Here is a 26,434-nt window from a genome sequence, read left to right as displayed (position 1 = left end):
CACCCTCTCTGCTTGCAGTCCTTTCCTTCTGGCCCTTCCCCACCCCACACCAACCCGTCACCCACACACTGGCTGGTTTTTACTTAGCCTAACTCAGCTCAGGAGCAATTGACTACAGGCTCCTTGAGGGGAGATAATGTGACTTAATCGTTTTTATGCTTCCAATTCCTGGCACAGTACCCTGCTCAAAGTGGATGCTTAGTGCAGTTTGTCAAATTAAAGAATTTGGTCTGGTCCCTTGTCCACCTCCAGGTAATGGCCCCATAGCCCAGGCCCTCATGACCTTGTGATCCGCCCGCCTCGGCCTCACAAAGTGCTGGGATTACAGGCGTGAGCTATCACGCCAGGCCCAGAGTTGTTGTGATAAGCTTAAAAAACTGCTCGCAGTTCCACCCCACATCATGCTACTTCTGAAGTAACATGCTGTGCATTCTCGTTGCCTGGACTGCCCCGCCCTTCCACGTTGCCTGCGAGACATTCAAGACCTTGGCCTTTTGTTGTACATTTAAAAATAACTGAAAGAGTATAATTGGAATGTTTGAAACACAAAGAAATAATAAATGCCTAAGGTGATGGATGCCTCATTTACCTTGATGTGATTATTATGGATTGTATGCCTGTATCAAAATATCTCATGTACCCCATAAATGGGGTACACCTACATGTACCCATTTAAAAAAGAAAAGACCGGCCCGGTGCAGTGGCTCACATCTGTAATCCCAGCACTTTGTGAGGCCGAGGCGGGCGGATCACAAGGTCGAGTGTTTGAGACCAACCTGGCCGATATGGTGACACCCCATCTATACTAAAAATATAAAGATTAGCCAGGCCTGGAGGCATGTGTCTGTCTCCCAGCTACTCGGGAGGCTCAGGAGAATCATTTGAATCCCTTGAGGCAGGGGAATCACTTGAACCTGGGAGGCGGAGGTTGCAGTGAGGCGAGATCATGCCAGTGCACTCCAGCCTGGGGGACAGAGTGAGACTCCATCTCAAAAAAAAAAGAAAGAAAGAAAGAAAGAAAGAAAAGACTTAGGCCTTCTGCAGGTTGCCCTCCTCAGTCCTCCTGGGTTTAGGGCCTTTCCCTGGGATTCCTGGGAACACCTTTATCACGTGGTATCTACTATGTTTGTATGTCTTTCTCCCTCCAAAAGTCCAGAACTACTGCACACCAGCTCTTTTTCTCTAGGGTTGGGCACACAGGGGTATAAAAAGTTGTTGAACTCAGTGAATGAAGCCTGAACCTACTGTGACATTCCGCCACTCCCCCCAACACAGATTCTCATCTCAGCCTCTTTCTGGAAGAGGGCACTGCTCTTCTCTCAGGCAGTCCCTACTCCCCTCTCAGGCAGTCCCTACTCCCGTGTGTGTGTGTGTGTGTGTGTGTGTGTGTGTGTGTATGTGCACACGCACAATGTTAGGTCTTGTCACAAGCTACTCTTTGTATTTTTAAGATGTTAACCCCTTGGCAGCAATAGTTTGCCTGCAGAAAGAATAATCCTTACTAAGGACTAAATAGAGAACTGCTTTTTCATGATCCACCAAACCCTAGGCACCAGTCTCCGCTCAGTAGGCACCTGTCGAGTACCTACCATGTTCCTTGAACCTACAAGCAATCATCAGGAAACTGCTGATAAACATTTGTATGACTCTCAACTATGAGAGTCCCTCTGAAGGACTGGTTCCCCCAGGAGATGCCACAGACTTGTGACAAACATGTTCCAGATTAGGTTATAAAAAACCTCCCACACTATATCCCTGGCACCTATCAAGAAAGGGGAGTCAGCCCACCCAGACTACCCCAGAACCTTGAGCTGTACAGAAACAAAGACCTGGGGTGGAAGGAGGAGGCCACTCTTGCCTTTTTGGCACACACTAGGGCCTTCTTCCTGGAATGTCCCATCATACCTGCAACTGGCTGGCAATCTCCCTCTCACCCTTCAAACACAAATGTCAGACTGGCACAAATGGCTCTTCCCAGACTTCCCTCTGTGCACCCATCCCATTTGGAGCCCACAGTTTTCATAGCAGCATTTACCTCTATGGCACGCACCTTGTTTGAGGCCTCTTTGTGGGTGTCCCCGCACCTAGCACAGAGCTTGTTTGCTAAACAAATGCATAAGGCTTCCTGGAGAGGGATTTGGAAGAAAGTGGAAGCCTTTTTCACCCAAGGGTGGTAGTAACCACCTGGGACACTAAGAGACTCAAGTCTAAGCCTTACTCTTCTCCTCTTCTCTTTAAGATGAGAGTTGAAGTATCTGTTCTTTCCCCCTTGCAATTTTAGAAAGACCAAGAATTCATTTAGTCAGCAAGTATTAAACCAGTGTTGGGTTAGTCTCAGGGGTCCCTCAGAAAATAGGACACCCAGGACACCTAGCACCTGCTCCCATGGAATACAGTCAGACTGGAGGCACACCCTCTCTCCTAGATACAAGGGCACAGGTAGATGAAACACCTTATACTGCCCCTCTCTGAGCCTCAGTGTCCTGTGTAAAATGGAGATAACACCTACTTCTCAGGATTATTAAAAGGATGAAAGAATTACTGTAAAATACCAAAGCTAATGGTAACTGCCATTGCTGCTGCTATGACTACCATTATTTTTACTCTTATTGTTATCTCACTTGTTGCCACTTACAAATTGCTTTCATCACCATTAACTTGTTCGATCTGCATGTGGGGCTGATACAGCATGTGCGACTATTCCCATTTTATAGATGAAGAAACTGAGGCTCCAAAGGAGTAAGTGTTTTGGTTTGGTTTTGGTTTTGGTTTTTTTTTTTTTTCTTCTTCTCTGAGACAGAGTCTTGCTCTGTCTCCTAGGCTGGAGTGCAGTGGTGTGATCTCTGCTCACTGCAACCTCCACTTCCTGGCTTCAAGCAATTCTTCTGCCTCTGCCCCTCAGGAAGCTGGGATTACAGGCATGCACCCCACCATACCCGGCTGATTTTTTCTTGTATTTTTAGTAAAGACAGGGTTTCACCATGTTGGCCAGGCCGATCTCGAACTCCTGACCTCGTGTTCTGCCCGCCTTGGCCTCCCAAAGTACTAGGATTACAGGTGTGAGCCACCACACCCAGCCAGGAATAAGTGTTTTATTCAAAGTCAGTCAACTGGTAAGTGACAAAGGCGGGACTCCACATTAGATCCTATAACTCCTGCCCTCTCCACTATACCACCCTGTAGATAAATGCATGCCAGAGAATACAGACCTGCAAGTCAATGGCTAGATGTGGTGTGGTGGAATTAATCAAAAAGAGCTGTTGCAGGTGAGTTTTCAGATGGTCCAGTAGTGACAAGCATGGCTAAGAGAAGGCAGAACACAAGCCAGGTAGGCACTGGCACTGTGTGCTAGAAGGCAGAGCATCCTGGCTGGAGCTTGTGGCCATGGGACTGGCCAGGGAAGGGAGCCAGGCTGCCTGTGCAGAAGCCCCTGATACTATCTCTAGCCCAAGAGCAGTGACCAGGACAGGGTCAGGGGACAGGGGCTCCTGAGGCTATGTGCTGAATGGATGAGCAGACCAGATTGGAAGACTATAGAGAACGTTTCCAGGGAGTCAGGGTATGAAAAGGTACTGTGGCAGCAGAGAGCCAGAGGAGGAGAGCCGACCTTCCTCCAAGCTCTTGTAGTACAGCGCAGGCTCAGGATCAGCCAGAACGGAGGGTAAAACCCAGGGTCTTTGTTTCTTCCCTCTGTAACCTTGAGCAGGTTACCTAACTTCTGTTTCTGTGTTTCTTCACCTATAAAATGAAAATCACATCCCCTGCTCTGCTTACCTTATAAAGCCATGACAAGGCTGAAATGAAATTATGTCTACAGAAGTTCTTTATAGACTATGAAGTGTTACAGAGTCCATTGTAAATACATTTGCTGGCCACAATGAGAGCAACAACACCTATGGCCACATCCCGCATGGGCCCATCCAATCTGTCCCAGCTTCTACTCTGGCCTGACGGCATCTTCAAGGCTCACAGCCTTGGTCCTCAGCCACCCTGCCAACCACACACACTGGGGCCTGCCTTCTCCTGTCCTTCCTAGCTGCCACCGTTTTTCATTCTGTCGGACTCCATCTGCTTGGTCGTTTTTCTCTTCAGATATTATTAGAAATATCCAGAGTTGTAATTGTTTAATGGTTGGCATTTCGCCTGTTTCACAGGGGACCCACATCAAGCTCACCACAGACTCATGCCCTAGGTCAGGCAGAATTGACCAGGGACAGCTGTGCAGTGAAGTCCGCCTGGCATTATAAAGAGCTCTCTCCCAGGTGCATTCTTAGAAAAGAAGGGGGGAACAATGGCCCAGGCATAATTCAATTCCTCATTCTCCATGGTGTTTTCATACTGCGCAGCCCGGCAGTGTGCAGCTCTCTGTGGGCTGGGATGCTACCTTAAAAGAAAAGGCAAGATCAGAACCCCAGGTACATGATAACCTGGAGAACGCTTGTAGGGGGATGTCTGGGTACATCTGCCTCCTCAAATATGCCATGAAGCTTGAACTCATTTCATGCTCAACTTGTTTCCAACCTAGAGTCTCAATTTAGCCAACTTTTAGAAGAATGTGGCTTTCAGGTGACCCATCTCATTCCTGCACCAAAACACATACACACATGTCCACACATAATATTCACAAGTCTAGCCTTTACCATTTTAATATCTTCACTTCCTCAGATACCCACACTCTCAGCTCCCTGTTTTGTCGGACACCAGTGACTCCCCACTTAGCCAAGCTTGCACTTGTCCCTCTTCATTCCCAGCATTAGGGTACCTATGAGGTCTGCAGGTTTCCCTTATAGCCAGCCCTTCCAGAGATCCTAGGCCAGTTAGTTTAGAGAAAATCTGGATTATTTCCCAGGAGAGAGGTTGTACTGAGCTTTTTCTGGGCAGGCAGAAGTGGCTAGTCTGATGTCTGTGAATTTGCACAGCTTCCATGTGTTTCTGCTGAGGCCAGAAGTAGACAGAATGTCGTATTATAGGTAGGAACGTTAGAGATTGAAATGAGAAAGACCAAAGACATGAAGCTGAACTCCTAAAACAGGTATTCCAGACCTTCACAGTCTGACCCCACCCCACCACTCCTCATGATCATTCCTGTCTCTCCACCACTGTCATGCTGGCCACCTTTGCCTCTTCAAGTCCAGCCAATCCTCCATGATCCATCACCGGTCCTACCTCTTCCAAAGAACCTTCCCAGACCTCTGCAGTCACTTCTTTGCAATCCAACCACACAGGACAGTAGTTTGGATCTTGGAAACTCAAGACTGGCAGACACATCCCAAGCACTGTCAGATCTTTCTCGATTGACTACTGTTTCAGGCCTTGTTCTCTGACAGCTATCCCTTGGCTAATCTACCCCCTGACATTCTGCAAACCAGATCAGACATGCTGTTCCATCTGCAGAATGACCTTGACATTACATAGTGCTCTTGTCTCTTTCCTGCTCCTGACTGCCATGTTTCCATTAGTGCAACCCAAATTGATACTTTTTTGAGCAGCCTTATGTTACTTCTTTTAAAAAAAGAAGAACAGGTTTAGAGAGAGAAGCAACTCTGCCACCTACTAGTTGTATGACTTGGGCAAGTCTCTATCTGTTGCCTCAGTTTTGTGTTCAGTATAATGGGTTGGAAATAATACTTTCCTCTCAGGGTATTTGTGTGGGTCTTGAATAGATACATTGTTGGTGAATTTTCCCATTGTGCCTAGCATACAGCATGTTCAGTACATGATTCTTCTTGCAGTTCTGCCTCACTCCACCTCCACTCTTATACTTGAGCAATGCTTCTGAGCCTGATTCTCCTACTCCATAGTTAAGCACTTAGTTTCCTCAGCTTGAATGCGTAGCCCTTGATTACATACTTCCTCTTGCAGAGGAAGTCATCTTGCTCTAGCAGAGTTGAGCCTCCAAGGAAACTGGTACAGATCTGTCCTACTCCCCACTCCCTCTGCCACTGGAGGCTATGGTTAGCATCTCTGGTAACCATGTGGCTTACCCCTTCCATGCCCCAAGCTCCACATTGCCTTTGAATGGCTTCCAGAAAATGCATTTGGCTGTGTTTCCACTTCCTGACCCAGACAGTGGACCAGACCTTAGTTTCCCCAGATAGGAGAGTCCAGGGCTCACACCCCACATCCCCAAGGGCCTGCCATGGGCTTCTGCCTCTTCCATTTGCATAGAAGGCGGCCTGTAGTCTCACTAGTGATGAGTAGATGAGTAACCAGTGAAAGCTGAAGTTCCTCTCGAATTCTCCTTCACCAGTCCCCCACCCCCTTCACCTCCATTCACCATCCACCCGCCTTTCAGTTTCCCTGGCAACGCTGAGTGCTCATCCTGGAAAACTTTATCCGAAATCTGCTCTGGGCAGCTTTCCAAATCCATTCTAACCTGATTAGGTGTCTCTAGGGGCCTTGCCAGCTAATCAGATTAGGCAGCACTAATGGTAGTGAGGACTTTGAGTGGGCGCAGAGCAGTAAAACATATTGTATACTTAGTGATAATTATCCTGCCTTTTGTGTCATTGATTTATCTGCCTCCCTCCCTGTCCCCGAATCTTGTGTGTTTGGCTGTAGCGATCCGGAGGAAGGAGAATGGCTGGTACGATGAAGAACACCCGCTGGTCTTCCTCTTCTTGGGATCATCTGGAATAGGTAATTGGGAGCAGATCAGCCAGTGGGGATGGAGAGGTAGGGTAGTGCCCAGTCCAAGCCTGACAGCCCCAGTTGCTGTGGGCCAGGGTCAGCAGGTCTACCTCTAGGTCCACTTCCAGCTCTAAAAACAACAGCCTCCAAATTACAGAGCCACCAAGAAAGAGGACTCTGTTACCATCTGTCAGGTTATGAAGAGCTGGAATTACGTCCCTCCCTCTGGAAGCTGTGGTGCTAAGACTGATTCACTTGGAGGACCAGGCCCTTCCGGGCCCGTTAACCCTGATCCAGTCACTCTAAATCCCCAGAGCCTCCCCTTTGGGAACAGTTGAACCACCTCCTCTGCCCAACACACCAACCATGTTAAGTACAGCCTAGCTGTAAAAGCTAAAGAAGACCCCTGATGACCAGCACAATGCCAGGTGCATAGCAAACTTGGTTGCAGTAAGATGGGTTGAGTATTTTTCTAGCCAGTTGGGCTGGATTATCTGAGGCATTCTTAAATCCTCATTCTCTGCCCTGACAGACCCCCCACATAACTTTGTAAGGCCAGTTGCCTTGCCGGGAGCTCGGATGCACCCCCCTCCCTTCTTTTTCAAAAGCTTGGACAAGCCCGGACGAGCCCAGACAAGCTCAGGCAAGCTCAGACATGCTCAGGCATGTTCCCTTCTCCCATGCTTGCACAGCCTGACCTTCCCTTAAAGAGCCCAGTATGCAAACAAGGTGCTGTAATCATAGCCTCTTGTTAACCAATAGTGGTCAAGCCCTATTGACCAATAGCAGCCGAGTCTTAACAACCAATAGCAGCCGAGTCTTAACAACCAATAGCAGCTAAGTCTTAGCAACCAATAGCAGCCGAGTAATTCCAACCAACAACAAGCCAAGTCCTAAGTCAAGGCTTGTAACTTACCCAATAGCAGTCCTGCTCTCCCACAACCAATCGAGCTGTTTCACTCCCTATAAAACCCCACGTCTAAGAGGAGTCCGTGTGACTTCTCTGGCCCTTCCTGTCGGAACGGAGAACCTTGTCTGGGAGCCTAAATAAATTCCTTCACATTGGATCTTCTTGTGCTGGCCTCAGTTAATTCACTTTTAAACTTGGCAAGAACAAACCTTACAACCTTCACTACCACCTCCCACCATGGTCTTGATGGGAAATTTCATGGTTTAGTTGCCTCTTCTTCCCCTCTCAACATCTTCACAGGCCTCTCCCTCAGATGTAGGCTCCCAAAAGGCTACCACCACCTGACCATGATGCTACAGAACTTGACTTTTATACTAGTCAGGGACTTCCAAAGGTTACCATCACACCAAATGGCCCTTCAGAGCCCCCACTTCAGCATTGTCATTCCTTCTGTATGTTACAAAGGACTGTGAAGCCACAGTGAAAGGTACTCATCAGTCCCTCCCAGCCTCTCTCTGGCATGTGGTTCCACGACCTGGCTAAATAGCAAGACTGGATAGTGAGAGGGATACACGGCAGTGAGCCAGGCGGTCCGGGTACGCCTAGGAGAGGTGAGGTTTAAATTGGGCTTTAAAAGGCAAGTTGGTTCTGGATTATAAAGTCAGCCTCTCACTCTTAGGATGGTGCTACAGAGAAAAGTCCTCAATCCCCATCCCAGAAAAATTAAGATGCAGTACAGACTTTGATTCTGGTCCCAGCTTCACCATTAACTCCCTAAGTGACCGTGGGAGAGTCACTGATACTTTCTGCGCCTTAACATTCTCATCCATAGAATATATTTTTTCTAGTGTCCATGCATTTCTAGTATTCTTTCATTCCAGCGGATAGTCACCTGGTTCTAACCCAACACCTCTCCCTTCTTTCTTACTAGGAAAAACAGAACTGGCCAAGCAGACAGCCAAATATATGCACAAAGATGCTAAAAAGGTAAGGACTGGGACCTAGATCTGATCTGCAGATCGTAGAGACCTCATCTCTCCTGCTATCCCAAAATATCTGACTCTCTGAATTCAGCAGTAGGCAGTCAAAAAGATGGTCCCTGACCCAGGAAGCAGATTTCAGCTCTGGCCCCAACTTGGCCACCAATTGCTCCAGAGATTTGGGCACTTTTGTGCCTCAGTCTCTTCATGTGTAAAATAGGAATAATAATCTTTCCCCTGCCTGACTCTTGAGGGAACAAAGTGAGATCCAGCATACAACATTTTCAAGCATCTGTGCTGTGCCAGGTGTACTGGATGCTAATACAGCATTTATTAAGACACTCTGCCTGCTCCAAGGAGCTCAGGTTGGAGAGGGAAACAGACTTAGAAAGACACCGTTACTGTTCAGTGCAGTCAGGGCTGTGCTAATGCGAGTCTTGGGGGCTGTAGGAGAAAACAAGTAGGAATAAGAGGATGCCTTGTTGGCTTCTCACTATCCTGCATGAGCTTTTAGACATGGTTTCCTGTGTCTTGAGCCTGGGGTGCATATAGTCCGCCTTCCTCCATGGCTCGGAGCCCTGGATTCTCCACAGGAGAGGGCCATCCCCATCCCGTTTGTTCACACTCAGGCTTTCCAAGGCCTGCTCAGTTTAACTTTCTAGGCAGACAGGAAATGCTTTCATGCAGAGAGAAAGTACCTTTGATTGGCACTCTCAGAGAGTGCAGAAACATTTCACTGAAAGCCAGACATTCTTCTACCAGCCTTCCCAGTATCCAGGGCAGAAGGCCGCCCGAGACCCTGGATACTCTTGCCTTTCTAAGGAAAGCCTCCCCGGCCAAGGCAATGAGGAGTTGCTTAGGCCTCTGCCAGCCAAGTGGCCCCAGCAGCACAGAGTCTTGGACTCCTGTTCTCTTTCTAGGCTGCCTGCCCCACTGGCAGCCACAGAAACAAGGTAGCTCAGATTGGCTTCTCCTGAGCCCCCTTCTGCTTAATAAATGGCTAAAGGCTCTTAACCCCCACCGACTCTGCCAGTAGCTATGCTCTGCCTCCATCAAACCTGGAGCAGACCCACTTGACAAGCAGGCAAGCAAGAAGCAGCGCAGAGCATGCTAATGTGCTCCAACCGAAATAGCATTTTTAAGTCAATTCATCAGGTTGGCAGTGATTGAAACAATTAGCACTCTGGAAAGGGCCATAAACTAGCAGGACTATTAGGGAAGATGCAGTTTACGGGCAGGAACCACCTGATTAGGGATGAAGAATTCTGAGTGGTTTAATTTTAATACTGTCAGAAAGGTTAATATTTAATTACAAATTATAATCTCCTTATCCAAGCTGTCTTCATATGTCTTCATACACAGTGGAAGTAAAAGGAAAGTATCTACTGACTTGCTGGTGTAGAAAGGAGAAGGGGCTTGTTAAAAGACTAATAATGCAAGTAATTTTTTAGTTGGCACATCTAAATGGGAGACAGATTGACCCCAGTGCAGGATGAGGTTGGCATCCTTCAGCGCATGCCTCACTCAGAAGGAAGTAACACCATCATCCCTTGGAGGCAGCGCACTGTGGTAGACAGAGCTCTGGAGCAACCATTCTTTGCCTCAGGTTCTAGTTCTTCTACTTTCTACTGGCCCTAGGCAGGTAAACTTTACCCCGTGAAGTTTCAGCTCTCTTGCCTCAAGGTGAAAGCCCTCTAGTCCTGTATCTTAGGTTATGGTGAACATCAAGTGAGATAATTGGAATCGCATCTAGCTCAGGATCTAGCAGACAGCAAATGCCTAATCCTTGACTTGAATTTATTCATCATTTCCTACTTACCACAGCAGCACCCCATCTACTCTCCTGTTTGATCCTGTGAGGAAGATAGCATGGATGCTAAATTAGACCCACTTTTCAGATGAGAAAACTGAGGCCCTACAGCAAGGTCACCTTTTAGGGGAAGAAATAAAACCAGAATCTAGTCTCTCAACTCCTCACTGTGATACCGTTGTTCTCAGGGCTCTAGGAAGCTAGATTGGAAATGTCCCAATGTGTCCCCATTACACATTGGGAGATGAGAGGCATGAGAAGCCCTATAAACACAGCCATATATTCTAGTTTTAAATCATAGGTGGTGCTTCTATAAAACTCCTACCTGTACTAGCCCTGTGGGTCAGCTCATTACAGAATCTGTGTTTAGCATAGACACTTTATAGCCACATGACAGGTAAGAGGCATGTTTGAGACCTGCCTTCAAAATCCAAGAGAGCCCTGGACTTTAAGCTCTGTAACCTGTGTACCCGGGACCCAAAGAGTGATATGTGGAAAGTGTCATTCACAGAGCCCACTGTAAAATAGACTTTTATCAAACAGAAGCTCCCTTTAATTTGCCTCCCAAGATGGCTGACGAAATGAAATGAGCATTGACCTGGAGTCTGGTGACGTGAATAATACTTCTGGCTCTCTGATCCCTAGTTTCTTCATTTGTAAAGAGACACTGACAACTCCAGATCTTGCTGCTTCACAAGGCATTCTTTGTACATTTATATGATTTCTTTATCAGATCTGTGAACTTACTTTTTTCCCTCATTAGCCTGTATACTATTTCTCCCAAATTGAGTGGCCCTGTTAACTTTCATTACTAGCGCTAGTAAGCCTTGAGAAGGAACCTTAATGGTGTTCTGTGATACCATCATCAGGTAGGGTGATGGAGCCCAGAAGACTTAGTTATAGTGGCAATATGATGAAGGACAAAGAGCAAGTATCTGAGTTCAGCTACCTGGGTTAAGATCCCAACTGTACCCTGCTATGTGGAGTTGGCCAGGACCTCTGTTTACGTCAGCTTTCTGGGTTCCATAATGGTGCCTGTCTCACTGGACTGTTAGGAAGGTTAAATGAGATAGTGATGTAAAATGATAAACGCCATTCTTGGCACGTGGTAAGCAATCAGTACATGTTGGATGTTACTCTTGTTGTTCTTGCCTCACTTTGTTGATAACCCCAAGGTAAGATCATGTGAAATCAAAATGATGATTGTGGCTCAGAAAATCAAGCTACGGACTTGTTCGAAATTACATAGCAAATCATTAGAAGAACTAGGGTGAGAATCCAGGTCACTTGACATAAGTAAGCTTGAGAGTCTGTGCTCCCTGTGTCCTCAGACATTCACTGGCATCTGGACACAAAGCTCAGAACCCTTTAGGCAAAGACTGTCAAGAACCCAGCTGATTGGCAGAAAGGAAACCATGAGGCAGGATAGCATGATGGCAAAGAGCACAGACTTGAAGCCGGATTGCCAAGCGCGGGTGACCTTGAGCAAGTTACTTTAATCTCTGACTTAGTTTTCTCATCTGTAAAGTGGGGGTGATTGTAGTGCTTACCTTAGAGACTTGTACATGTTCTAAGCCCTTTATATAAGCTTGCTTAACATTGCTAGGCACATAGTAAATACCCAGTAAATATCAGCTGTTATTAATCAGAGACCCATCTTGTGGCTTTCAGGCCATTGCTGTCTCCCAGCTTCCCCATGGCCATCCTCCCACCCTTCCTGAAACCTGCAGATCTCTTGGCTGAGTGGCCTAGGGATCCTCTGGAAATGCTTGCTGACTCATGCCCCATGTGCTAATAGCAGTGCTTTCCCCCATGTGGCCTTAATAACTTCTCTAAGCCCTGTCCCACCTCTTGGATTAGGTCCTCAGACCCCTGATGAGGCAGGGAGAGGAGCCAAGAGCCTGTGTAATGCAGAACAAAACCACAGCTCAAAAAGGGGAGGCAGCATGTCCAAGGTTACACAGGCAGACACAACTAAGACTGGAAGCCAGCCCAGGGTTCTTATTGCTATCCTGTGTCTCAGCTATAGAGTGACAGGAGAGAGAAAAAATTAAAAATGCATCACGGTGTGAATTTCTGACCAGTGGCCAAGCTAGAATATGGCCCTGGATTTCAGAATAGCTACCTCCCGCTGAGGGTCTTGGCACCCCATCATTGCCAGCTTTAAGAAGAAGAAGGATTCAGTGAATGCTGTCTCTTAGATGGAAGCATGTGCCAGTAGGAGAGGAGCCCGGGGGACTGTGAGGAATTCTGGTCTGGCTATGGCTACACAGGGCACCTGTGGATGCCTTTATAGCTCCCTAATCAGGTAATGCTTCTTGAAAACCAGCGGGCACTCTGCCTGTGTTAACTCTTTAGGTCACACACTGCAAGCTGTTCTCTTCCCCAGGGGCTAACCATGGTCTTCACCCATGGGGCCACTTCCTCAGAAATCACCCCTACACCCAGTGGTGAAGAGAGAAGGGCTGTAAAGCTATGTTATGGATATTTTTTGAATGAAATGAAGAAATGTAAATAAATTTTAAAATATATTCATTTTGAAGAAAAGTAAATCAAAGAGACAGGGCATCACACAGACTTGCAGAGTTGAGGGGCATTCTGGAGCCATCTGAGTGTTTCTGTCTCCCTCGCATCACAATCCACACCAATCATGACTAACTTTGTCCATGTCTGCACCACTCCATGGGGTGCTCCTTAAGGACAGATACCAAGACTTGTTCCCTGTTGTAACTCTGGTGTCCAGCACACACAGGGTGCCCTCAGGAAATGTGGAATGGAAGGATGGGTGGGTGGATGATGTGGTAATCAGACCAGGAGAGACCTAGCTGAAACGAGACACCCCAAGTCAGATTTAGAAGGTCAGGCACATGATTTGGATGTTTTAGGGAAGAGAATGAGGGACTCGTGGGAAGTGACTGCACAGAAAAGGAGACAGGAAGCCAGAAAAAAAAAAAATCTCTTGAGCGTGAGATAGAAGATCTTGTGTTGGTGTGGTCTGAAAGCCTTGGGGATAGTTGAGGTGCTCTCCTCCCTAACCCTTCTCTTCACTTTCCTGCCTCCAAACGGACTTGGTGTTTGCTTGTTTCCACACAGGGCTTCATCAGGCTGGACATGTCCGAGTTCCAGGAGCGACACGAGGTGAGTGACAGTCCTTGGTTGAAGCATGGTTTGTCAGCATGACTGCCTGGGTATTTCATGACTTGTCATTTGGGCCTTTGGGCCTCAGATCATTCCAGCAGCCTTGGGATTTGTCATTGGGAGCACAGGTGTGCAGCAGGGTCACTGATCTGTTTCACATAGGATTTGCTCTGAAGAATAAACATTGAGAAGATCTGTCTGCCACACCAGGAGAGGGACAGCCAGTTGTCTTTGTTGAGACAGGCAATCTTAACAGTGTATAAAGTCGTCTTCCCATGTATGCCCCATGTTGGAAACTTGCACCGAAAGGCCTTCCTAGCATGTTTCCTTCCTTCCACCAGGTGGCCAAGTTTATCGGGTCCCCACCAGGCTACGTCGGCCATGAGGAGGGTGGCCAGCTGACCAAGAAGTTGAGGCAGTGCCCCAATGCCGTGGTGCTCTTTGATGAAGTAGACAAGGCCCATCCAGATGTGCTCACCATCATGCTGCAGCTGTTTGATGAGGTGAGAGTCACCTTGGGCCAGGATGGAGCAGGGGGATACCTGGAGATATGGGGGGCTGAACAGCAGAAAGCAAGGGCCCAGAGGCTAGCTGGTCTTTCCTTGGCTTCCTGCTCCCACATGCGTACGTTCATTCATCCAGCAGATGCAGCTTAGCCCCTCTGCACCAGGGCACTCGAGGGAAGACCAGCCCTGCCTAAGAGTTGAAATTGTGTGGCTAGGGCCACCTTCTAGAGAGACATGGTATGGCAGAGGTGCCATGAGAGAGAGACATGAATTTTTAGTTCCAGCTCTGCTCCTGACTGGCTTTGTGGCCTTGGCAAGTCACTGCCCATCTCTAGGCATCAGAGACCTCATGTGACAAACAAGGAGGCTGAATCAGAGAAGCCCCAAGAATCCTTCTGTCGCAAACAGCTTGTGTTCCTCCCTGTGTGCCAAACGCTGTCTCCTGTAGTTCTTTAAAATGCTAACATTGTTGCTGTTAATGGTGAGACGCTGATACTCTGGTTCCTAGGCCTTTCTCTTCTGAGAATCTGAGAGTTCTCACAGACAGTCCAGTTCCCCTGCTGGTAAGGGTAGTTCTGAATGGAGAGAAGAACTCACTTCTATCCAGTACCTTCTATGTACTAGACCTGTACTAAAGACTTTATAGATATTATCACTAATCCTTACAGGTAGGTAGAAAAATTCCTACAAGGCAAGGTAGAAATTGTCTTATTTTTTTACAGATGAAGAAACCGAGGTTTAGAAAGGTTATAAAAGATGTGCTTGAGGCCAGAGCTGCTGTGTAAAGAGCCAAGATTGGGCTGCAGATATGTCTGATTCCAGAGCCACAATTCTCACCCCTTACCACTGTTTACCTCCAGCCAGGCAAGGGATTGCTTATGATCATGGAAAAGATGACTTCCACCTTTCCAGGGCCCTGCTCTGTCAAAAGAGCATGAGGAGCCAAGGACTGAACCGGGGCTGAGGCCTCTGTTCTTCCGTGCAGGGACTATGTTAGCCAGCACCGGGCCATGAGTCCAGCTCACCTTTCTACCTAGCCTCCTGCAGCCCTGGGAAAATGGGAAGGTGGTTTGCTTCCCATGTCACAGGAGCACAGGAAGGGGACTCCTCCAGACTGAAAAGCACATCAGGTACCAAGCCAGGAAGACCTAGATCCAGATCTCCTATCAGCTGCTCACTGCCTTCCCCACCTGACCTAGCCTCCTTGCCCCTGCCCATTTTGTTGGTATCTTCCTAGCTCTTCAGCTGCTCCCTGCCCACAAACCTCCTGCTGATGAAGAAGAGGCCAGTCCTTCAGAGGTCACAGACTCAGTTACTCACATGTGTACTGTGTACACTGAGGCCTCCATTCCAGCCTCTTGATGGGATTCAAGTGCACAGCTATGGCCAGACCCAGACATGTCCTCTGGGAGCTCTCTGCCTGGTAGACAGGTGGAAAGGAGACATGGTAGTAGCTGGCATTTTGCATTTTATGTGCCATTCACTGTTTTAAGAGGTTTAAGTGTATCAGTTTAACCCTTTAAACAACCCTCCAAAGATAGTTATTATTACAGCCTCCATTGAACAGAGGTGAAAACTGAAGCAAAGTAAGATTAAGTAATTCACCTGTAATCATGCAGCTGGGAAGAGAGAATCAAGGATTCGAACCCAGGCAGCCCAGTTCTAGATCCTGCAGCTTGAATGACTGCCATGCAGCTAGGGCCAAAAGAGCCTGGTTAGTCTCAGCGAAGCACTCAAGGGACAGGACAGGATAGCTCAGGGAGGGTGAGCATCGCAGCCTGTTTGATCTCTGGCATCCCTGGAGAGGTACCTCTGATGGCATTCTTGGCCCAGAAAGACGGAAGGCAACTGCTGACTGAAGTAGAAGCAGCCCTACATGTAAGCCCTGTCCCCCCTACTCTGCCACTTCACTCTACTGCCTGCCTTTTAGGGGTTGATAGGAATTCCTCCCTGCAGCTGTTGTCACCCCTTTCCAGCCCCAGCCTACTATAGTTTCCAATGCTCTTGGTTCCATTGACCAAAGCTGCCATCCAGGTTCACTTAGATTTATGCTCTTTGAGAACAGGTGCTTTTCATGTTCACTTGAACCATTCCCAGAGCCCACAAAGTCAGGGGAAATGTATTGACTAATTTAATCCAACAGTAATTTAGCAAACCTTCAAAGGGCTAGTAAGTACTAGGTGAGGAGAGTGGAGGGGCTGGCAGTAGGAACCTAATATGCAGAAGCACAGGGCGTGAAGCAGCCTGGCATGCTCAGGGAACTGCAGCTGGTCAGTACTACTCGATTGCAGAGGGAAAGCAAGGACAGAGTAGTAGAGAGGAGGTAGGTAAGGTAGACTGGGCCCAGATAAAATGCCAGGCACAGAAGTGTGAATTTCTCTATTACAGAGTAAGGAATGTTTGAAAGACTTTAAGCAAGAAAGAAACAGTCAGACTTTCACTTTACAGAGATGCTATGGGCAGCTGTGTAGAGAAAGGATGAGAAGGGAGAGAGTCACCAATAAGGAGACTACTGGGGAGCCTAAGCTAGAGCTGGGAAGGCCATGGGCTGGAGAAACTTACTAGAAGGTTGGCTGAGGAGAGATGGAGGAGCCAAGGGTGGCCAGTTGGCTGCTGTGGCCATGAGCTGAGGTGGGGAACACAGTGGGAAGCAGCAGATTGGCGAGGAAGGTGAGGCACTGGGGTGTGGAAATGCTGAAGGTGAGATGCCTGAGGGACATCCACGCGGAGATGGCCAAGAGGCCGTTCATCAGTTTCATGGGTCTGGAGTTTGGGAAAGGTCTGACTGAAAATAGTAGTCCAGGAATCCTTCAGCCCAGAGAGGTTAACAGAAGCCACAGGAATAGTTGGAGTGTCCAACCCAGGGAGTGTATAATGTGCAGAGAAGAGAAGACTACACACAGAGCCTTGGGACGTATCAGGGAAGAGTCAAAACAGACTCACTAGAGAGGTAGGAGGCAAACCAAGGCAGGCATGGTGGGTCACACCTATAGTCCCAGCACTCTAGAAGGCCGAAGCAGGCAGATCACTTGAGCTCAGGGGCTCGAGACCAGCTTGGGCAACATGGTGAAACCTTGTCTCTACAAAAAATACAAAAACCAGCTGGGCATAGTGGCGTGTGCCTGTAGTCCTCACTACTCAGGAGGCTGAGGTGGAAGGATGGCTGGAGCCTCAGCGGCAGAGGTTGCAGTGAGCAGAGATTGCACCACTGTGCTCTAGCCTGGGCAACAGAGCCAGACCCTATCTCAGAAACAAAAAGGAGCAAACCGAAAGAATGTAGCTCATTTGTTTATTCATAAGGCACTGTGTGGGGCAGGGGGACACTGACAAAACAGACTCAGCCCTGGCCTCAGTGTGACCAATGAGTGGGAGACGGGCCTCTAAAAAGCAGTTCAGTCCACTGTGGTCGGTGCTGCACTAGGGACGAGCAGCACTTGTAGGGGCACCTAATCTAGGCTGGAGCTGTGAGGGAAGCACCCCCATCCCCACCCAGTCTAGTTTTCCCAAGCCTGGGCCCAGAAAAGCAGGAATCCTATTGCTCTCATCAAAGCAGGACTAGTGCTGGCCACTTACAGGTGACCCCAGGACAGAAATCCCAGGAAAAGACTAGTCCCCAGAGAGCCCGGCCCCCACTCCTACCATCAAGGATTCATATATGAGATAGTGGGAGAGCAGTCCTGTAACCCTGGGGTGAGCATTCAAACCCCACCCAGGATGTGCATGCTTTAGTTGTTAGAGGGAGGTAAGACACGAACAGCTCCCTGTTTGGGATACATCTTTATTGCCAAGGAAACTGAGGGGAAGGAGACATGAGCACTGAAAATCACCCTTTGGGTCAGTTGTGCAATGCACCTGCTCCCCTCACCCACCTGGGACCCATCCTCAGGCCCAGTTATGAGCAGAGCTTTGATCTCTTAGAATGAAATTGCTGCTGGGTTATTGCTCTGGCCAGTATAGCAATGTGTGAACTCAGTCCTTGGGGATAAGCTCTGCAAAGTGAGTATGGAACACATACAGTGTCATATGCATTACAGTGTCATACATGTTGGACATGTCTCTCACACACACACCCCTGGTGCCTAAAACTAGAACTGCCTTCAGTGGATTCTGTTGGATTAGAACCCATAAGCAGAGGGTGAGAGTGAAAAGCTGCTGGTAAAAGCTCGAGGACATCCACTTGCACCCTTGTTTCCCCTTTTCCTGCCTCAAGGCAGGGACAACAGAGTCACCAGCTCCAGGACACGGATCACCAGACCCCTTGGGAATTAACAGTTTCTCAGAGGCCTGTCAGTGGAAAGCAAGGCTGGAAAGCACACCCAGCATGCAGTAAGTGCTCAGCTGATGCACAGTCCTTTCTCCTTTGTTCCTAAAGGGCAGGACTGGGTTTACCATTACACTGACTTTAGAAGCAAGGGCTGACCCTGAAGCTCAGGCAGGGCCCAGCATCCCTTGCTCAGGCAGGAGCCAACAGGCTGAGGTCAGTGATGTATCCCCAGAGCCATGGTTTCTGGCTTGGTGGGAGCTGTGCTTTCTCTGCTCCCCAGAAGAAATCTCAGGCAGATCTCCTCCCTAGCATCTGTCCCAATTGCATCTCTCCAGTGAAGATCAAAGGATACAAACTGAATTGGGCAAAATTCTGAGAAATTTCTGTTAAAGGAAAGAAAATAGCATGAGGCCTCATTCACCTACCATTAGTATGACCTCTGTAGCCTGGTGCAGAGGGAAGGGCATGGGCTCAGAGGTCAGACAATTCAAGTCTCACCTCTACTATATCCTAGCTGTGAAACCTCAAACAAGTACTGAACCTGTCTGAGCCTCAGTTTCTTTGAAGGGGTCCTAACTGCACCTACCTCCAAGGGTGGATGTGAAGATTCCGGCCTCCAGCAAGCAGGTGTCAAACACCTCTCTATATCAGATGCTGTTCTGGGACACAGTGATGAACAAGACCCAGCCTCTGCTGTCAGGGAGCCACTCACATAGAAAGTAGTGGAATTGTACACAGAAAGCACTAAGCAGAGCATCTGTGATGAAAGGAGAAGTCCCTGTCTGTGTTCAGCATTGTCACTCTGTCACTTGCTCTCAAGGAGTTCCTGATCATTGCTTTTGTTATCAATGATATAAAGTGCTATTGTACGGTCATGCCCTTGAGGTTCACTGAGTGAGCAGGGCTCTGTACCCTTCAACTGATTGCCCCAGAATGCTGTACTTTTATTGTTCTTCTGTCTCTGACCTCTGCTGTTTGCTCCTTTTCTCTCTTTGATGCGTCTTTCTCCAGTATAGATACCCCCTGTATCCCTTCTAGAAAGAGCTGAGGATTCCAAGGAAACTCCCCAAAGTGGTTAAAGAAGCAACCTCATTTTTTATCCTTCTCTGTTAGGCCAGATGGCAGCTCCAAAGATAAGAGATTGTCCTGTTTCAATTCATTATATATCATCTACTACAGTAATAATAGCTCTGAACATTCTTACAGCATGGTTTACTAAGAATTTTGCAGATAACCACATCTGTTCCTCACAGTAGCCCTGTAAAGTACCCTCCTCTGAATTCCTACAGCATCCTGTGCTTCCCTTTATCATCATGCTTAACATATTGGATGGTTATTGCTTGTTTCCTGTATCTCACTGCTTCTCTATACTGGGCAAATAGAGCATAAGTTGAAGGCTCATTGAGACCCCAGTACCCCCATCACAGAGTCTGGCCAGAGTGGGCCTCCGAAAAATGTGTTGGTTGCACAGATGGATGTTTAACTCTGACTTCTGGATGCCAGGGATAGTGGGGTGCCCCAAGAGATGCCAGAGAGTAAGTGCAGCCCTACCTGGAGGCACTCAGTAGTTAGAGTAGTTGCAGCCCAGGGCAGCAAGCACAGCAGCCAAGGTGCTAGTCCAGTGCTTAGAGAACCCAGAGGAGGGGGCAGCTGACCACCGGGGCTGGAGGGAAACAGGGCTCTGTGGAGGCCTCCTGAAGGAGGTGAGAACTGAGAGTGCTGAGGCCTGCCAAGGCTCACAGCTTCCTGACTGTATCCTTCCCTTCCCTTCCCAGGGCCGACTGACAGATGGAAAAGGGAAGACCATTGATTGCAAGGACGCCATCTTCATCATGACCTCCAATGTGGCCAGCGATGAGATCGCACAGCACGCACTGCAGCTGAGGCAGGAAGCTTTGGAGATGAGCCGTAACCGTATTGCCGAAAACCTGGGTATGGTGGCTGACCTGAGCAGTCTGGGCTAGTGGCCAGGCCACCAGCCTATCTCCTAGGGAAGGATGGGATTAGGGCCATGGGCCCAGGTGCAGGTGCTAGTGGGCAGCTCTGTCCCTAGCTGACACTGAGCAGACACCAGGCAAGACACCAAGTAGTGGGAGTTGAGGGAGAAACAGACAAAAGAGACAGTGCCCCTACTTCTTTAAGAAAGCCCCAAGTCTGTTGGGTGATAAGAGGGATCCAGGCATGAATGGACAGAGCTACACCAGGGTGGGAGGCCAGAAGCTGCCCAGGGTCTTAGGGGACTGAGGAGACACACATGCAATATATAGAGATGCTTTGGTGCAAGGAGGGGACACCAGATCAAAAACTCTATGGCAGTGGACACAGCCTTGTTCACCCAGGGCAGCTTCCTGCGTAGGTGGGCCCTGGAGAGTGCTGAAAAAAATGAGCACATCCAGCAGGAAGCTGTTTCTGTCACCTTTTCCATTCAAGAAGGAGCCCTGCAGTCCCCTTTCTCCAAGTCAGGACTCAAGTCTTAATCCTAACGCTTCCTCTCCTCTCCTCTTCCTCCCTCAGTCAACTCTCACCCTAAGGAACCATAGGCTTTGTACATAGGAGAGCTGCAAGGGCCTCAGAAAGTGCCTGGTCAGAGAAGACCAGGCTGAATCCCAGAGAGCCTGAGACCCTGGCCATGACCACACAGGCAGGCAGGACCAGGGTGCTTTCCATGGGCAGGCCAACGGGCAGGCACAGCCCCACAGGTCCCTGAGTGTGGGGAGTAAGCAGTTTATGATTCCATCTCCACAGGAGATGTCCAGATAAGTGACAAGATCACCATCTCAAAGAACTTCAAAGAGAATGTGATTCGCCCTATCCTGAAAGTAAGAGGTCTTTCTTGGCACTTCCCTGCTGGAGCCTAAGGTTGGGGGAGGGTGATCTTAGCCATCCTAAAGATCTGGAATTCCTGTAATTTCCCCAGTCTACCCCCTGGTGTCTGATAATTTTCCTAACCCCTCTGGGTCACTGAGCTCATCCCACCCCTAACCTGGTCATGCAGGCTCACTTCCGGAGGGATGAGTTTCTGGGACGGATCAATGAGATCGTCTACTTCCTCCCCTTCTGCCACTCAGAGCTCATTCAACTCGTCAACAAGGAACTAAACTTCTGGGCCAAGAGAGTAAGAGGGGACTACCCATGGGTGGGGGCAGGATAGCCAGCCACTGGAAATCTGCAACACTGGACTGGGGGCACCCACATACACAGAGAGGGTAGAGCACAGTGACGTGGGGCCAGTGGCCCTGGCTTCAGGTCAGAGTGGCAAGAGATGGAAAGCAGTGGGCCACATGCAGGCACGCTTTTATCTGACCTGTCTCAGGCCAAGCAAAGACACAACATCACGCTGCTCTGGGACCGCGAGGTAGCAGACGTGCTGGTCGACGGCTACAATGTGCACTATGGCGCCCGCTCCATCAAACATGAGGTGAGCACAGGAGCCTGAGAAATGAGGCACCTCCACACCCTCCTTCCCTGGGCCCCCCAGACCCAGTCTGCCTCCCTCAGTTTGGTTGTTGGAATTATTCACACCCAGAGTGGTGCCCATTCGTAACCATAAACACATGATCACCAAGTAAAACCCCTGCTGGAGGGTAACCAAATATGAACCCCTCTAGGACTGTGGGATTGGGCTGGGAGCCTCAGAAACTGAGCGCAGTCCTGCAAGCTAGCTGTTATTAGTTAGCACCGGTTGGCAAATGAGAAAACTGAGTCTCAGGCTCAAAGGAGGTCTCTGAGTTGCCCTAGCAGTAAGTGATGGAGGCCAGCCTTCAGGCTGGGTCCAGGCTGCAGCGGTGACCACCACTTCACCTCCCCACCCGTAGGTAGAGCGCCGTGTGGTGAACCAGCTGGCAGCAGCCTATGAGCAGGACCTGCTACCAGGGGGCTGCACTCTGCGCATCACAGTGGAGGACTCAGACAAGCAGCTACTCAAGAGCCCAGAACTGCCCTCACCCCAGGCTGAGAAGCGCCTCCCCAAGCTGCGGCTGGAGCTCATCGACAAGGACAGCAAGACTCGCAAACTGGACATCCGGGCACCACTGCACCCTGAAAAGGTGTGCAACATCATCTAGCAGCCACCTGCCTGCCTATATGCACCCTCACCATCCAATAAAAGCCCCTCGGCTGTGGCATGGTGACTCACCTATCTTCCCCTCATGCCTTTCCCGTCTCTACCCAGCCTAAGGCCTGCTTACCTCCTAACAGCCCCTAAAGACCCCTCCTCAGCCCCAAAACCTGAAGGAGGAATTTTGCCCTACTCTGGCCTCTTTGTTGTGGGCCCATAACCTGCTAACAAGCCTTCAGGAGAGGAGCTGCCTTTCCACCCCTTCAAGGCAAGGGGGAGGGAGGTCCCTTATTTCCTTCAGAATGCTCCCTATCCCCCATAGTTGCTGGACTTTCTCATGTTCCCAGGAAGCTCAGAAGTATGGCAGCTAAGAACACAGCTGGCTGGAAGAAGACAGGGACCAGACTGTGAACTGCCACCCTCTGCCAGCCCTCATGCAACTCAGTCCCCAGAATGGCTTCACTGGTAGTGGAGGAAGAGTTCGGAGGCCCAGGTGCAGATGGGTCTGCAATTTAGTCTGTAGCCTCCTCATTCCATACCCTAAAATTCTAAGGGAAGGGACCCATAGAACCTTGCCTGTTTCCACTACTGTATTATGCCTACTGTTCCTCCCCACCCCATGTCCTGGGGTCAGGCCAGACCATGTTTCTTCAGCCTTGGGGACTAGACCAGTGTTGGACACCTCTAGGAGGAGGCCTGACTGATTCATTACCCTCCCCTACTCAAACTGAGCAGTAGTCCCAGATAACCAAGCAAGCTCAGCTCTGCGGGCCCTCCTTCAAAAGTCTAACATCACAGACATTAGGAAGCTGCAGGGAGAGAGATCATAGGTTTGACCTCTGCCCATGTGGCCATGGAGCTGGCCTCAGCCCTGTCTCTACTGCTTTTCTAAATGAGCCTGGAATAAACATGCAGTTTATTCAGTCTGCATGTTAGTCACTAAGCAGAGGGTCTGGACACCATCCCCCAAGGGCATTTCACAGACCAGCCAATGTTTCAAGCCCACCTTAGCCAGGCACGGTAAAACTTGGTGCATCCTTGGACACCATCTGCAGTAGCCACCGCTGATATGCACTCGATCCACCTTCCCGCTGCAGGCCCTTTGTGGAACCCTCAGGTAGTGTCCTTAGCTAATCTCTTTTAGGAAGCAGAGAATGGGGCCAGGAATCAAAGTCTCATGGGTAATGGAAGCATGTCCTAATACTATGATGGATATGAGCCAGGTCAGTATCCAGGGTGTGGGCTCCAGAAGGTGCTTGGATCACTGTCTACCCCTCAGGGGCTGTTGCTCCCTACCTCAGTGACTGCTTTTCTTTTCATTGTTTTTTACTTTTTGTTTAGAAATAATTTTAGACTTACAGAAAGTAGCAGAAATAGTAGAAAATTCCCATGTACTTTTCATCTAGCTTCTCCCAATGATAACCTCTTACAAAGCCATACTGTAGTTTATCAAAACCAGGAAATTGCCGTGTGTGATAGCTTATGCCTGTAATCCCAGCACTTTAGGAGGCCGAGGCCGGTGGATCACCTGATATCAGGAGTTCGAGACCAGCCTGGCCAACATGGTAAAAACCCGTCTCTACTAAAAATACAAAAATTAGCCAGGCATGGTGGCGGGTGCCTGTAGTATCAGCTACTTGGGAGGCTGAGGCAGGAGAATCACTTGAACCTGGGAATTGGAGATTGCAGTGAGCTAGATCACGCCACTGCCCTCCAGCCTGGGCGACAGAGTGAGACTCCTCAAAAAACAAAACCAGGAAGTTAACATTGATAAACTACTACTAACTAATCTATGGACATTCAAATTTTGCTAGTTTTCCCCTTGATGTCCTTTTTCTGGTCCAGGATCCCACGTTGCATTTTGTTGTGTTTCCTTCATCTGTCAGCCTTTGACAGTTTCTCCGTTTTTCTTTGTCTTTCATGACCTTGCCATTTGGGAAGAGTCCAGGCCAGTTATTTCATAGAATATTCCCCAATTTGAGTTTGTCTAATGTTTTTACATGATGTGATTGAGGGTCTGCATTTTTGGCAAGACAACCGCAGAAGTGATATTGTGCCCTTCTTAGTGCCTCCTAGCGAAGGGTGGTGGTAACTTTTTGTTTTGGGGTTTTGAGACGGAATCCCACTCTGTTGCCCAGGCTGGAGTACAGTGGTGCAATCTCAGCTCACTGCAACCTCCACCTCCTGGGTTCAAGTGATTCTCCTGCCTCAGCCTGCTGAGTAGCTGGGATTACAGGCACCCACCACCACACCCAGCTAATTTTTGTATTTTTAATAGAGACAGGGTTTAGCCATGTTGGCCAGGCTGGTCTCTAACTCCTGACCTCAGGTGATCCACCCACCTTTGCCTCCCAAAGTGCTGGGATTACAGGCGTGAGCCACCATGCCCAGCCTATGTGGTGGTAATTTTGATCACATGGCTAAGGTGGTGTGTGCCAGGTTTCTCCACTGCAAAATTAGGAATTTTCTCTTTGAAATTAATAAGAATCTTCTGGGGAGATACTTTGAAGCTGTGTGAATGTCTCATTTATCCTTAAAATTTTGCCTGCTGATTTTCGTTTCCGTCATCAATGATTCTTGCTTATAACAGATATTGATGTTGCGCTTGCCTAATGGTGACTTTATTTCCTTATTTTACTTGTATTTATTAATTGGTATTCAACTATAAAGAAGAGCTGTCCCTTCTCATTTATTTATTTGATAATTTATATCAGTATGAATGAATGGTATCTGTTTTATTCTACAGGTTGTAATCTAATGCTAACATAGTTTATTTTGTTGCTTAAATCGGCTCAGATTTGGCCAGTGAGAACTCATTCAGTAATGAGTACTCATTGGCACCTGTGTTGTTTCAGCATTGCCCCTGTCACTTTTTAAGCATTTTCTGGCACCACAAGATGTTTCAGGCTTACTCCTGTTTTCCCTGTCTCAGCCCTGACATCTGTCATTTCTCTTAGAAGCTCCCAGTTCCTTTTATATGAGAAAAAAGGAACTTAGAAACCAAGTAGTTTTTTGGTACCACTTGAAACAAAGTCTGGAAACCAAGATCTGGACACAGTATATATTCCTGGCTAGAGTCTCATTGCTGGAGTGTCATTGCTTATAGACCGTCTCAACCCACAGAGCTGGAAAACATATATGTATGTATGTTAAAACATGCAAATACACATACCTGAATTTATTATTCTGTCTATCCATCTGTATGTTATTAAAAACCATGAGCCAGGTATGGTGGCTTATGACTATAATCTCAGCATTTTGGGAGGCCAAGGTGAGAGGATCACTTGGGCCCAGGAGTTCAAGACCAGCCTGGGCATCATTCCAAGACCTCATCCTCCAAAAATTAAAAAAAAAAAAAAAAAATTTAGCCAGGCATGGTGGCACATTTCTGTAGTCCTAGCTACTTAGGAGGCTGAGGCAGAAGGATTGCTTGAGTTCAGGATGTCAAGGCTGTAATGAGCTGTGATTGTACCACTGCACTGCAGCCTGAGTGACAGAGCAAGACCCTGTCTCATATTTTTAAAAATAAATAAAAATCATGAGTTTAGATATGGTTTTAATCCAATACTCTAGGGTTTGTGACTGCCATTTTTATAGCCTTACTATTCTTCTTTTTCTCCTGCTATCTCTGTTTCTGCTCCTTTCTTTCTTTTTGATGTTTAGACTTCCCATAGAGGCTCTAGTTAAGTCAGCCAGTGACCATCTTGTGTGCATTATTCCTACTAGATAGATGTCTTATGCCCGGCTCTCAGTCTGTTGGTTCAGTTAACTGTGGCCAGGAACACTAGGCAGATAACTCAAAATCAGATCACTTTTTTTCTTTTGTTTTTTTTTATTGTTTTTCTTTTTTTATTTTTTTTATTATCTTGGTTTTTTTTTTTAATTCTTTTTTTTCTCTTTAATCATATCACTTTTATACAAGAAAACTGAATAGGCACCTTCTTGAGAATAGAATAAGGAGACAGGGTAGAACCTTAGTGTAAGGAACCTAATTAAGAACCACTTCTGGCCGGGCGCGGTGGCTCAAGCCTGTAATCCCAGCACTTTGGGAGGCCGAGGCGGGTGGATCACGAGGTCAAGAGATCGAGACCATCCTGGTCAACATTGTGAAACCCCGTCTCTACTAATACAAAAAAATT

General features: G+C 48.2%; 1 protein-coding gene across 1 annotated transcript in view; it reads left to right on the top strand.

Moving 5' to 3' along the window:
- CLPB (ClpB family mitochondrial disaggregase) overlaps window positions 1-25,862 on the top strand; it is a 146,482-nt gene extending 120,620 nt beyond the window's left edge. The window contains exons 8-16 of the mRNA XM_021675089.2: window positions 6,562-6,639; window positions 8,472-8,527; window positions 13,424-13,468; window positions 13,810-13,971; window positions 20,014-20,170; window positions 20,984-21,057; window positions 21,234-21,353; window positions 21,552-21,656; window positions 22,054-25,862. Coding sequence (XP_021530764.2) covers window positions 6,562-6,639; window positions 8,472-8,527; window positions 13,424-13,468; window positions 13,810-13,971; window positions 20,014-20,170; window positions 20,984-21,057; window positions 21,234-21,353; window positions 21,552-21,656; window positions 22,054-22,302 — 1,046 coding nt within the window. The 3' untranslated portion in view covers window positions 22,303-25,862. The remainder of the gene's footprint in view (window positions 1-6,561; window positions 6,640-8,471; window positions 8,528-13,423; window positions 13,469-13,809; window positions 13,972-20,013; window positions 20,171-20,983; window positions 21,058-21,233; window positions 21,354-21,551; window positions 21,657-22,053) is intronic.
- Window positions 25,863-26,434: the final 572 nt, after the last annotated feature.

Source organism: Aotus nancymaae, unplaced genomic scaffold (genome assembly GCF_030222135.1).
Source record: "Aotus nancymaae isolate 86718 unplaced genomic scaffold, 86718_ANA_hifiasm-v0.15.2.pri h1tg000059l, whole genome shotgun sequence".
In the NCBI taxonomy this organism is placed as follows: domain Eukaryota; kingdom Metazoa; phylum Chordata; class Mammalia; order Primates; family Aotidae; genus Aotus; species Aotus nancymaae.
The sequence above is the reverse complement of the archived record's forward strand: the minus strand, read 5'-3'. Positions and strand labels throughout refer to the sequence as shown.